This window comes from Gopherus flavomarginatus, chromosome 3, assembly GCF_025201925.1.
Source record: "Gopherus flavomarginatus isolate rGopFla2 chromosome 3, rGopFla2.mat.asm, whole genome shotgun sequence".
Taxonomy (NCBI): Eukaryota; Metazoa; Chordata; order Testudines; family Testudinidae; genus Gopherus; species Gopherus flavomarginatus.
Genome location: NC_066619.1, coordinates 155798107 through 155812134, shown reverse-complemented (window position 1 = coordinate 155812134; position 14028 = coordinate 155798107). Strand labels below are relative to the sequence as shown.

The following is a 14028-nucleotide window of genomic DNA, read 5'->3' as shown; positions in this document are numbered from 1 at the left end:
CAGCCCCCAGTTGCTATGATGAGATGGTTACCAGCCGTTCTGTACCATCTACTGGGAATGACTGGGAATCATTCCTATTTTTAACCAGGTGCCCCTGGCCGGCCTCACCTGAGGCCAGCCAGGAGCACTCACGGGCTCATGACGAGGACGGCTATCAGTCCTTCTGCACTGTACCGTCTGCCACCGGGGAGAGGTGGAGAGAGGATGCTACTGTTTACTGCTGCAGCACCGTGTCTACCAGCAGCATGCAGTATGCATAGGGTGACACTGAAAAAAGTCAAGAAACGATTTATTCTCCTTTTCTATCACGGAGGGGGAGGGGGAGCTCAGCCAAGAATGCAAATGATTTTTGGAGAAGGCGGGGACTATGGGATAGCTCAAGTCCTCAGTACCCCCTCCCTCCCTCCATGAGCGTCCATTTGATTCTTTGGCTTTCAGTTACACTTGTCACACAGCACTGTGCTGTGGACTCTGTATCATAGCCTGGAGATTTTTTTCAAATGCTTTGGCATTTTGTCTTCTGTAACAGAGCTCTGATAGAACAGATTTGTCTCCCCATACAGCGATCAGATCCAGTACCTCCCGTACGGTCCATGCTGGAGGTCTTTTTGGATTTGGGACTGCTTCGCCACCCATGCTGATCAGAGCTCCACACTGGGCAAACAGGAAATGAAATTCAAAAGTTCGCGGGGCTTTTCCTGTCTACCTGGCCACTGCATCCGAGTTGAGATTGCTGTCCAGAGCGGTCACAGTGGAGCACTGTGGGATACTGCCCAGAGGCCAACACCGTCGATTTGCAGCCACACTAACCTTAATCCGATAGGGTAATACCTATTTTAGCGCTATTCCTCTCATTGGGGAGGAGTACAGAAACTGATTTAAAGGGCCCTTTATATCGATATAAAGGGCCTCATTGTGTGGACGGGTACAGCATTAAATCGGTTTAACGCTGCTAAAATCAGTTTAAACGCGTAGTGTAGACCAGGCCCTACTCTTTCTGCTTAGTGAATCAGAATGGCTAGCCGCTCAGGTTCTTAGCAGGATCAGCCACTGGGGTCCATACTCCTGTGAACCTCCCATTAACTTAACGGGATGTTTTGCATGAATGAGGATTTCCAAGATTTGGTCCATTATGCATTAAGGGGATTGTTTATTCTCTTCTTCCAGTGTTGCCGAAGGCTACATGATGGCAAGATTCTAGTTCTCTCTTCATAAGTAAGGGTCTTAAGCTTAAAGCCAGAATCCATCCTTGGATTGGTGTGCTTGGCTCCCATAGAAAAACTGAAGGCACAGTAAATATACAAATGCACCTCTACCCCGATATAATGTGACCCGATATAACACGAATTCGGATATAACATGAATTCGGATATAATGCCGTAAAGCAGCACTCCGGAAGGGGGCCGGGGGGGCGGTGATACGCACTCTAGCAGATCAAACCAAGTTCGATATAACGCGGTTTCACCTATAACACAGTAAAATTTTTTGGCTCCCGAGGACAGCGTTATATTGAGATAGAAGTGTAAATATATATAAATACATCAAATATGTTAGCACTTTAAAAGTTTCCTTGAATTCCAGTTCTTAACTCATACTACACACAAAGGGTTATATTCCAGCCACTGAAATCACACCTATCTGAGAATGGAATTTGACACAAATGGCGTTATTTAATACATTTCTTTTGGTGATTTCTCATTAAGGTTTCTCTACACCTAGACTTTCTCAACGATATTGCGGTGTGTTTCTAAGTGTCTATGTCACAGTTATTCTGAATAGCAATCTCATCCCAAATACTTTGACATATAACGTCATTCACTCACCGTTAATACCCTAGTGCCTATCACTGACAATAATGAAAGAGAAAGGTTTCCCAAGCAAATGATTGGTGAGGTACAGTTTCACACACACTATCTGAATAAGTCAAAAAATGGGGCCGGGGAATGAAATTATGAATGAACAATGACATTTCTTTTACTGATTTTTCAAACAGCTGTGCGCATCTGGCTACTAAACTGTACAACAAACCTTGGGTCTACATTAAAGTAGTTGCTTAAAACTGAGAGTCACCTATTGAATTGATCTTTAGCCCAGGTGTAACAGATTGCAAAGGTACAAATCTGGGCCTTAGCAAGTGAGGGATTATTTTCCTTTGGTCAGGGGAAAGGCCATAAGGATCGAATCAAACGTCCACTAAAGTCAACTGGCTGTGTTCCATGGATGTGAATGGGAAATGGGTCAGGATTGTGACTTTGGACTCAGAATGGAGAGAAAGGCTTGGGAAGATTCCCTCACCCAGAGGACATAGGACTGGATTAAAGGTCAAGACACTAGATTTGATTTGCAGTTCCACTCAGACCTCTTTACATCACTCTGGCAATACGTTCAAGTTACAAGATTCCATTTACACCTTCTGTACGGCCCTTTTACACAGCCACTATGGTGTAAAGGGGCATTATTGTAACAGGCAGCCAAGCCCAGGGAGTTTTTCCAGTTTGTCCATTTATAATGGTTTTGTTATAACCACTCACCACCGAGAGAGAGACTTTCCTGCACATGATTATTCCCTTGCTCTACCATTTTCCACTTTACATTTGTGCCTTACTTATTTTAATTTAGTTTTAAAAATTGAGAAGCCCAATGATGACAAATTCAACCCATAAAATCCACTCTGATTTGCCCAAGCTCACACAACAGGGCAGTGGAGGGCTTAGAATCTACCTCTCCTGATGTTCAGTCCTATATTCTATTCACCTGACCACACTGGCTCCTCAGCAGCAGCAGACATGCCTCTTAATGACTGTCAAGGAAAACACACGAAATCTGATTCTCTCCTAACTAAAGGCAAGATATACTTCACCTGCTCACAAACTGTAATGGGAGACAGTCCTCTTCAAACACTTGTGTTCACCCCATACTGCATATGATTTGATATACATAGATTTTCAAAGATATTCTAACTACATTGTTGCCAACTTTCCTACTACTGAACTGGCCTGTCCTCAAGGCAGTCACTGAGAGTGCACCCTGATACTTAGAGCCCCACGCAGACACAAAATTTGTATCTGCAGTCGATCCGCAGACATCCACAAATTTGCAGCACTCCAGATATAAAATTTGAATCCGCAGCCATCCGCAACCTGCAAAAATGATCCGTGGATATAAAGCAGATATCCACAGATTTGCAGGGCTCTACTGATACTATATAATGTGTGTGGATAATGTATTTTTCATTCAGGTTTACAGGAGCTGTGCCTACATTTCCAGGTTACTCAGTGGCCTTTTAGATGAATGATCTTCTGCTAAACCCAACACAGATGAAAGGAAAGTGTCTCCCTGCACCTGAAGGAATACATTCTCATTCACATACTGAACCACCTTGGTGGGGGGGACCCAAACTCATCGTCACTTTTGTGTTGGGTCCCCTAAACTCAGGGATGTTTATATTGTGCTCCATCAAGATTGTTGTTGTAGGAAAGGAGGGTGCTTCTGTAATAACCTTAGTCCCAGATTTGGACCTTAGCGTCCAAAATATGGGGGTTAGCATGAAAACCTCCAAGCTTAGTTACCAGCTTGGACCTGGTACCTGCTGCCACCACCCAAAAAATTAGAGTGTTTTGGGGCACTCTGGTCCCTCTGAAAAACCTTCCCTGGGGACCCCAAGACCCAAATCCCTTGAGTCTCACAACAAAGGGAAATAATCCTTTTTCCCTTCCCCCCTCCAGGTGCTCCTGGAGAGATACACAGACACAAGCTCTGTGAAACTACACAGAGAGACTCCCCCTCTCTGTTCCCAATCCTGGAAACAAAAAGTACTTTCCTATTCCCCCAGAGGGAATGCAACATCAGGCTAGCAATCCAACACACAGATCTCCCCTTGATTTCTTCCTCCCACCAATTCCCTGGTGAGTACAGACTCAATTTCCCTGAAGTAAAGAAAAACTCCAACAGGTCTTAAAAGAAAGCTTTATATAAAAAAGAAAGAAAAAATACAAATGGTCTCTCTGTATTAAGATGACACAATACAGGGCAATTTGCTTAAAAGAATATTGAATAAACAGCCTTATTCCAAAAGAATACAAATCAAAGCACTCCAGCACTTATATTCATGCAAATACCAAAGAAAATAAACCATAGAACTTACTATCTGATCTCTTTGTCCTTACACTTAGAAACAGAAGACTAGAAAATAGAACTACTTCTCCAAAGCTCAGAGAAAGCAGGCAGCCAGACAAAAGAAAAAAGACAAAGACACTCAATTCCCTCCACCCAAAGTTGAAAAAATCCGGTTTCCTGATTGGTCCTCTGGTCAGGTGCTTCAGGTGAAAGAGACATTAACCCTTAGCTATCTGTTTATGACACACCCCCCAAATTGCAGACAGTGGGGAAGCTCACTGGCGGCGATTTCCTTCTAGAACTTGAAAATAAACAGATTAATACAACACATACACCTTTACCTATACTCCTAAGTATATATCTAACAGACTTCTACATTTTAAGAACACTTTTTAACTACTGAATTCTGGGAAACTCTCACGGGAGAGTGCATCAGCGACTTTGTTAGAAGCTCCTGTGATGTGCTGAATTTCAAAATCAAAATCTTGGAGAGCTAAACTCCAACGAAGAAGTTTCTTGTTGTTCCCCTTGGCAGTATGAAGCCACTTTAGTGCAGCATGGTCAGTTTGTAGTTGGAACCGCCGTCCCCAAACATATGGGCGTAGCTTTTCCAGGGCGTACACAATGGCATAGCATTCCTTTTCACTGACTGACCAGTGACTTTCCCTCTGAGACAGTTTCTTGCTGAGAAACACGACAGGATGGAAGTTGTGATTTGTTGCTTCCTGCATGAGCACTGCTCCTATACCACGCTCAGATGCATCCGTGGTTACTAGGAATGGCTTGTCAAAGTCCGGGGCCCTGAGCACAGGGTCAGACATGAGCGTTGCCTTAAGTTGGGTAAAGGCCTTTTGACACTCATTAGTCCACTTAACTGCATTTGGCTGGGTCTTTTTGGTCAGGTCGGTCAGTGGGGCAGCGATTTGGCTGTAGTGTGGTACAAATCGCCTGTAGTATCCGGCCAAGCCTAAGAAGGATTGGACCTGCTTCTTGGACCGTGGGACAGGCCACTTTTGGATAGCATCCACCTTGGCCTGTAGGGGGTTTATGGTTCCTCGACCCACCTGGTGACCCAGGTAAGTCACTCTGTTTTGGCCTATTTGACACTTTTTGGCCTTAACAGTTAGTCCTGCCTGCCTGATGCGCTCAAAGACCTTTTCCAGGTGTAGTAGGTGTTCGGGCCAGGAGTCCGAAAAAATGGCCACATCATCGAGGTAGGCAACTGCAAATTCTCCCAGTCCAGCTAGTAGACCATCTACCAGCCTCTGGAAGGTGGCGGGTGCATTACGAAGGCCGAAAGGAAGGACATTGAATTCATACACCCCCGCATGGGTGACGAATGCTGACCTCTCCTTGGCAGGTTCATCTAGCGGTACTTGCCAGTACCCCTTGGTTAAGTCTATTGTAGAGATGAACTGGGCACGTCCCAACTTTTCCAATAGCTCATCGGTACGTGGCATTGGATAGTTGTCCGGACGAGTTACAGCATTTAGCTTACGGTAGTCCACGCAAAAGCGTATTTCCCCATCTGGTTTGGGTACCAGAACCACTGGAGATGCCCATGCACTGGAAGATGAGCGGATTATACCCATCTGTAGCATGTTCTGGATCTCCCGTTCTATGGCAGCTTGGGCATGAGGAGACACTCGGTAGGGTGGGGTTCTGATTGGGTGAGCATTACCTGTATCAATGGAGTGGTATGCCCGTTCAGTCCGTCCTGGGGTGGCTGAGAACAATGGGGCGAAGCTAGTGCACAGCTCCTTAATTTGTTGCCGCTGCAGACGTTCCAGGGTGGTTGAGAGGTTCACCTCTTCCACGCCACCGTCTTTTTTCCCGTAGTAGTAGACACCGTCAGGCCACTCAGCATCATCTCCCTGGACTGTAAACTGACAAACCTGTAAGTCTCTGGAATAGAAAGGCTTGAGAGAATTAACATGGTACACTTTAGGCTTTAGTGAGGAATTGGGAAATGCTATGAGGTAGTTTACAGCTCCCAGGCGCTCTTGGACCGTGAAGGGCCCTTCCCATGATGCTTCCATCTTATGGGCCTGTTGCGCCTTCAAGACCATAACCTGGTCTCCTACCTTGAAGGACCGATCTCTGGCATGTCTGTCATACCAGGCCTTTTGCTCTTCCTGAGCATCCTTTAGATTCTCTCTAGCAAGGGCTAAAGAGTGTCGGAGGGTGCTTTGTAGGTTGCTTACAAAGTCCAGAATGTTAGTTCCTGGAGAAGGCGTAAACCCCTCCCATTGCTGCTTTACCAACTGTAATGGCCCCTTAACCTCGTGACCATACACAAGTTCAAATGGTGAAAACCCTAAACTGGGATGTGGTACAGCCCTGTAGGCAAACAGCAACTGCTGCAACACTAGGTCCCAATTATTGGAGAATTCGTTGATGAATTTTCGTATCATGGCCCCCAAAGTTCCATTGAACCTTTCCACCAGGCCATTGGTTTGATGGTGGTACGGGGTGGCAACCAAGTGATTCACCCCATGAGTTTCCCACAGTTTTTCCATGGTCCCTGCCAGGAAATTAGACCCTGAATCTGTAAGGATGTCAGAGGGCCAACCTACCCTGGCAAAGATGTCTGTTAGGGCCAGGCACACAGTGTTAGCCCTGGTGTTGCCTAGAGCGACTGCTTCTGGCCATCGGGTAGCAAAGTCCACTAAAGTCAGTACGTACTGCTTTCCTCTGGGCGTCTTTTTTGGGAAAGGGCCCAGAATATCCACAGCTACTCGCTGAAATGGGACCTCAATTATGGGGAGTGGCTGGAGAGGGGCCTTGACCTGGTCTTGAGGCTTTCCCACTCTTTGGCATACCTCACAAGACCGGACATACTTGGCAACGTCCTTGCCCATCCCCTCCCAGTGGAAGGACTTCCCCAACCGGTCCTTGGTTCGGTTCACCCCAGCATGGCCACTGGGATGATCATGGGCTAAGCTTAAGAGCTTCCCCCGGTACTTAGTTGGAACCACCAACTGTTTTTGCGGCTGCCATTCTTCCCGGTGTCCACCAGAAAGAATTTCCTTGTATAAAAGTCCTTGGTCTATAACAAACCGGGATCGATTAGAAGAGCTGAGAGGCGGTGGGGTGCTCCGTGCCGCCGCCCAAGCTTTCTGAAGGCTGTCATCTGCTTCCTGCTCAGTCTGGAACTGTTCCCTTGAGGCTGGGGTCACCAGTTCTTCCTCAGACTGTGGACTTGGGCTTGGTCCCTCTGGAAGCGATGTAGGTGATGGGGTTGTTTCCGTTGCTGGTGTACCGCTCTCCGCTGGTGCACCTGAGGGTATTTCAGGCTCTGGCTGAGCCTTTTGGGTATGGCTGTCTTTTGCTTCTGCCAGTTCTGGCTCGCTGGCGCCCTCTGGCGTTGAGTTTGAAGATGGGGTTGCACTTGCTGGTGCTGGTTGCTGTTCCAGTTCCGGGCCTGGGACTGGAGGTGCTGTGGCTGTTTCAGTGGTTGGCATGGAATCCGGGTCCACTACCTCTGTCTGGGTCTCTGGTAACACAGACGGGGCCTCTGTGGACGGCTCAGGAACAGGAAGGGGTCTGGAAGCTTGCCTGGTTTGGCTACGTGTAACCATTCCCACTCTCTTGGCCCGCCTCACCTGGTTGGCCAAGTCTTCCCCCAGTAGCATGGGGATAGGATAATTGTCATAGACTGCAAAAGTCCACATTCCTGACCAGCCTTTGTACTGGACAGGCAGTTGAGCTGTAGGCAAGTCTACAGCTTGTGACATGAAGGGGTAAATTGTAACTTTGGCCTTTGGGTTGATGAATTTGGGGTCAACGAAGGATTGGTGGATAGCTGACACTTGTGCCCCCGTGTCTCTCCACGCAGTAACCTTCTTTCCGCCCACTCTCAAATTTTCCCTTCGCTCCAAGGGTATTTGAGAGGCATCCGGGCCTGGGGATCTTTGGTGTGATGGTGGTGTAATGAATTGCACTCGCATGGTGTTCTTGGGACACTTGGCCTTGATATGTCCCAGTTCATTACACTTAAAGCATCTTCCATCTGATGGGTCACTGGGCCGAGGTGAGTTACTGGAGACTGGTGAGGTTGAAGGGTAGGGTATCTGTGGCTTTACTTGGGTGGTATGTGGGGTCTTTGGCTGTCCTCGGTTGTAGGGTTTATGGTCTGTGTGCCCCCTGGGGTAATCGTTCCCCTTGACAGTAGCTTTCTTGCTTTCTGCCAGTTCCATCCATTTGGCTCCAATCTCCCCCGCCTCAGCGATATTCTTGGGGTTTCCATCTTGTATGTACCGTGTGATGTCTTCAGGAACACCATCCAAGAACTGCTCCATTTGTATGAGGAGGTTCAGTTCTTCCAAGGTTTGAATGTTGTTTCCTGTTAGCCAGGCCTCATAGTTTTTTGCAATGCAGTAGGCGTGTTTGGGAAATGACTCCTCTGGTTTCCACTTTTGGTTTCTGAAACGCCGACGGGCATGATCTGGGGTTATCCCCATCCTGTATCTGGCCTTGGTTAGGAAAAGTTTATAGTCATTCATTTGGTGCTTAGGCATTTCAGCTGCCACCTCTGCTAAAGGTCCACTGAGCTGTGACCTCAATTCTACCATGTACTGGTCTTCGGGAATGCTGTACCCAAGACAGGCTCTTTCAAAATTTTCCAAGAAGGCCTCGGTGTCATCACCTGCCTTGTAGGTGGGAAATTTTCTGTGCTGTGGAGCAATAATTGGCGCCGGGTTGTTAGGGTTGGCTGGCACATGCAGCCCAGCTTTTGCCAACTCCAGTTCATGTTTTCTCTGTTTTTCCTTCTCTTCATTCTCTTTTTGTTGTTTTTCCATTTCTTTTTGGTGCTTTTCCATTTCTCGGCGGTGGGCCGCCTCTCTTTCTCTTTCTCTTATTTCCATCTCTGTTTGTTTTATTTCCAGTTGTCGCCTGTGTTTAGCTTCTCTGCCTTGCTCTTGGGCCTCAATTTTTGCCTTAGAAGTCATGATTCCTGTTTTCTTGTGTTGGGGTGCCCTCCGGTGTTTATCTTCTGAACTGCAGGTTCTCTGTTGCCTCCTGAAGTCTGCCTAGCAACAGTGTTTTTTGTCCTTTTCTCTCTCTAGCTAATGTTCAATGAAGGGAAACCAGAAAAACCACTTTATTTGCATGCCTATAAGTGCTGGTACTTGCCTGCTAATGGGAGGGCTATTGCATGACAAAAGACCCTTAACATGCAAGCCACAACTGCCAGAGAGAGCAGAAAAAAAATTCTCTCTGGTTCCCTTTTAAAACCAAACTGTTTCTCTCTGCTAAAAAGCCCTTAGCAGAGAAAAGAAAAATATAATATTTCTACTGGCTTCTGGATTCTGTCTATCTCCCACCAGCTGCCGCCATGTAATAACCTTAGTCCCAGATTTGGACCTTAGCGTCCAAAATATGGGGGTTAGCATGAAAACCTCCAAGCTTAGTTACCAGCTTGGACCTGGTACCTGCTGCCACCACCCAAAAAATTAGAGTGTTTTGGGGCACTCTGGTCCCTCTGAAAAACCTTCCCTGGGGACCCCAAGACCCAAATCCCTTGAGTCTCACAACAAAGGGAAATAATCCTTTTTCCCTTCCCCCCTCCAGGTGCTCCTGGAGAGATACACAGACACAAGCTCTGTGAAACTACACAGAGAGACTCCCCCTCTCTGTTCCCAATCCTGGAAACAAAAAGTACTTTCCTATTCCCCCAGAGGGAATGCAACATCAGGCTAGCAATCCAACACACAGATCTCCCCTTGATTTCTTCCTCCCACCAATTCCCTGGTGAGTACAGACTCAATTTCCCTGAAGTAAAGAAAAACTCCAACAGGTCTTAAAAGAAAGCTTTATATAAAAAAGAAAGAAAAAAATACAAATGGTCTCTCTGTATTAAGATGACACAATACAGGGCAATTTGCTTAAAAGAATATTGAATAAACAGCCTTATTCCAAAAGAATACAAATCAAAGCACTCCAGCACTTATATTCATGCAAATACCAAAGAAAATAAACCATAGAACTTACTATCTGATCTCTTTGTCCTTACACTTAGAAACAGAAGACTAGAAAATAGAACTACTTCTCCAAAGCTCAGAGAAAGCAGGCAGCCAGACAAAAGAAAAAAGACAAAGACACTCAATTCCCTCCACCCAAAGTTGAAAAAATCCGGTTTCCTGATTGGTCCTCTGGTCAGGTGCTTCAGGTGAAAGAGACATTAACCCTTAGCTATCTGTTTATGACAGCTTCACTCATAATTTCACACACACACAATCTGGGTTATCTGATGTCACATCTGACAATGCTGCTCCTCAACTAACACACCCACACCTATTATTAACTAGTAAAAAGGCGCTGTTATTGACAAAGATAACTATTGCTGGCAGTCACATTTTCCAAAGTGCCTAAGGAAACTGAGTCTCAGGGACCTTCAATGGAACATAGGTTCCTAAGTGACTTGGGAGATTGACTGAGATCACTTATTGTTATTGACTAAGAACCTTGAGCGTATTAAGTTCAATAAAGCTTAAGTTAATGAATCACTATGGTTTAAATGTTAATGAAAGTCAGAGTTGTGGTTCCTAAAGGAACTTCTAAATTTCACATGCGTAGGGTCACCTGTTTCCCCCCCATTGCGTGGCACGGAAGGATGCAAAATGGCAGTAGTGCTATGCAAAGTGGCACGTAGCATGGAGAAAAGCAGCTATGGAGTATGACTGCACTGCCAGTTACTGGCTGCTGGCAACCCCTCCATTCCACTTCCACACTGAAGAAGGCAGAGTGGGGAGGAAGGGAAGAATCTTAACCAGCAGATGGGGCAGAAAACAGGGAACATACCCTTCTACACAGCACATTCCCTTTAGAAACCAGTGTAAAATCCACCGGCAAGAAGTCATGTAAGTTCCGGCTGCCATCAGCAGTAATAACACACACTGCACACGGTGTGAAACCCACCTGGACCTGACATTTCCCCCATCCGTTCTTCAGAAACGGAGAAATAGCTAGTGGATTTCCTCCAACTTGTTACTTATTATTATGATTTATTCCTGGGCCAAGAGCAAGGATAAGACATTGTGGCTCAGAGGGTAATTGAAGCGTTGCTGAAGAGGGGTTGAGAACAAAAGTGCCAGCTCAATCACAGAGATGTAAAGGCCCTGTTTGGTCAGGGAGGATGGGACATGCAAAAGCACCATAGCAACATAGGCGCTCTGCTCCAGGGAGATGTGCTCCCCAGGCATTGAGATGCTTTGGAAAAAATCCCTCCTCTACTGCCCCAGTCCTGCCTGCAAGTGCAAGACTGCCCCTATTGTGCAAGGGAGACAGGGTGGGTGCATTAAGGCAGTGGCTCTCAACTTTTCCAGACTCCTGTACCCCTTTTAGGAGTCTGATTTGTACCCCCAAGTTTTACCTCAGGTAAAAACTACATGTTTACAAAAACAGACATGAAAATACAGAAGTGTTACAGCACACTGTCACTGAAAATGTGCCTATGTTCTCATTTTTACCATGTAATTATCAATTAAATCAACTGGAATATATAAATATTGTACTTACATTTCAGCGTATGGTGTACAGAGCAGTATAAACAAGTCATTGTCTGTACGAAATTTTAGTTTGTACTCACTTTGCTAGTGCTTTTAATGGAGCCCGTTGCAAAACTGGGCAAATATCTAGCGGAGTTGATGTACCCCCAGAAGACCTCTGTGTGCCCCCAGGGATACGGGACCCCTGGGTGAGAACCACTGAGGTGATGTCTTTTATTGGCCTGGCTGCTGTTGGAGGGAGAGCGAGCCAGGGCACATGCATGTGTTAGTGGCATCACACCCGACGTGTATAAAGGCAAAGGCCTGGAAAGGGGGGGGCACAGACCAGCAAGCAGCAGCAAGGCCCCCACCCATGCATGTGCCCACCCATCCCCAGTGGGAAAGAGGCGCGAGGCGGAGAAGTTTCACCCGGGGCACCAGCTGCTTCGGACCCCAGCTCGCGCGCTGCCAAGCGTCCTGCCGCCTGCAACAGGGGCTGCTGCAGGACCCCGTGCACAGGAGAAGGAAGGCGGGTCCCGGGCTCTGGTTCTCCCCGACTGCAGCCAGGTGAGCGCTCCCCGGGGCTGGACGCGGAGCGCAAAGTCACCCCTCCGCCCTGCACCGCCCCCCGAGGGCCCGCGCGTGGGGACTGCGGGCTGCAGAGCAGGCGGCCCGCAGGAGAACCGGGCGGGGAGCAAGGGGCTTTCTGCACAACCACACCCGGGGGTCCTGCTCGCATTGCTCTCCTGACACACACACACACCCGCCTGCCGCCTTTCAGCTCCCCAAATCTCCCAGGTCAACTCGGATTCCCTCCCCAGCCACGCTCGGGGGTGGTCGGTTTGCTTGCAGAGGGGGCTGCTTGCTGCAATCCGTTCTGCCTGCATGGCTTTCACAACCCCGGGCCCCTCCCTCGGAGCGCCGGCTGAATTATGCAGTGTGGGGTTCTGCAAGCAACTACACTGAATGGCATTGTGCCAACGGCGGGGACAGTCACACCGGGTGGGAATTAACCCGGATCAGAGCCATCTTCAGTGGGGAAAATGCCTAAGGCGCGCAGCCCGCCCTGTAACTATACACCGAGGGTACTCACCCTCCGCCAGCTGCTGGGGAAATACGGCAAATCGAGCGAAGAGGAGCGCAATCCGGAGCCACGCTTCCAGGTAATCCATTGCGAGAGGCGAAGCCGATTCTGGAGCGGGCATCCAAGCAGCCCCCTGCAAAACCCCTCCTGCAGCAGACTCCACAAGTCAGCACAATTGCAGATCTTCGCTTCGCTTGAGTCAGATTAGAAAGGGAGGGTCAAAGTGGTTTTACAATTCCCCCAGTGAGTAACAAGAGTCCAGCAGCACAAACGCGCCCCCCGCGCGTGGAAAGAGAGACACGCGTGTCCTTAGCTTAGCAGCTGCTCACACGAGCCCATCAGCAGCATGGTCCCCAAAGTTGTCCCGTCACGGGTTCATCCCGCTGCAAACTTCCCTGGGGCCGGCCCGAGACCCCTCCACCTCCGAGCGCCGCAGCAGAAACCCACCGCGGCAGGTTTGCCCGCAAAGCAGCTTTTCAAGTTCACTGGACACCAGCACTACGCCCAGCTCCGCGCAGAGGGGCAGGAATCAAGGGGGGTGGGGGGGCTCTGCTGTGCAGCCTCTTCCTCACCAGCAGCCCGGCAGGCAAACAAGATCCACTCGGCGAGGTTCCCTCCCGGGAAACTTTCTCCGGTGCTGCAGTTCTGTGCCAGCCCCGTGCTCCTGCAAAGACACCACCTTAGCCTGCCACTTTGGGCTGATCCCAGTGCAGGCGAGGGCTAAAAAAAAGCAGAAGAATTAAACGGGGCTGCGGGTAGGGGAGGTGGCACCGTCCCCCCCAACACACACACACAAAATTGCCTTACAATGTATTATTCCCCACCCCACCCCCAGCTCAGCAGATCCGTGCAAAGCTCTTTCTGCAACGTTGTCTTGGAGGAGAGGGGTGAGCGGGGAGGGAAGGCAAGGCAGGGGGTGTAATCAGCAAGGGGCCTTTGCAAAGACAAAAAGAACCTGCAAGGAGGCAATCGAGGGAACCCAAAGCAACGTGCCTGCAGAAAATGACAAAATAAACCTGGAGCTCTGAGCCCGAGACGCTCCTCCCCTCTCCATGTGAAAATGGACCCAGGGACTCAAGGAACTGGCACAGTGTCACGTGAGCGAGCGAGCAACCTGATCCCCTTATTCATTCTGCAGGAGTTTACAAGCTCGCCTTTTGTTTGTCCAAACTAGTGCCACAGGGCCGGGAAGGGGGAAGGGAGCAAGCTCCCTCCTGTGATCCAGCAGCTCCCATTGAGAACCAGGAACACGGGCTAGGGGCGGGCTGGATCCTGGTCCCACCGAAGTCAAAGAGAGTTTTGCTACCGCCTGCCAAGAAAACAGGATCTGGCCCTAAG

The 14028-nt window shown here is 48.5% G+C and overlaps 1 protein-coding gene across 1 annotated transcript in view; it reads right to left on the bottom strand.

Moving 5' to 3' along the window:
- The window catches only part of FRAS1 (Fraser extracellular matrix complex subunit 1), a 319392-nt gene extending 305655 nt beyond the window's left edge, over nucleotides 1–13737 (bottom strand). Inside the window, exons 1-2 of the mRNA XM_050945248.1 lie at nucleotides 13498–13737; nucleotides 12700–13410 (exon numbers count right to left, since the gene is read on the bottom strand). Of these exons, the coding sequence (XP_050801205.1) occupies nucleotides 12700–12811 (112 nt within the window). The 5' untranslated portion in view covers nucleotides 12812–13410; nucleotides 13498–13737. The remainder of the gene's footprint in view (nucleotides 1–12699; nucleotides 13411–13497) is intronic.
- Between the last annotated feature and the right edge of the window lie 291 nt (nucleotides 13738–14028).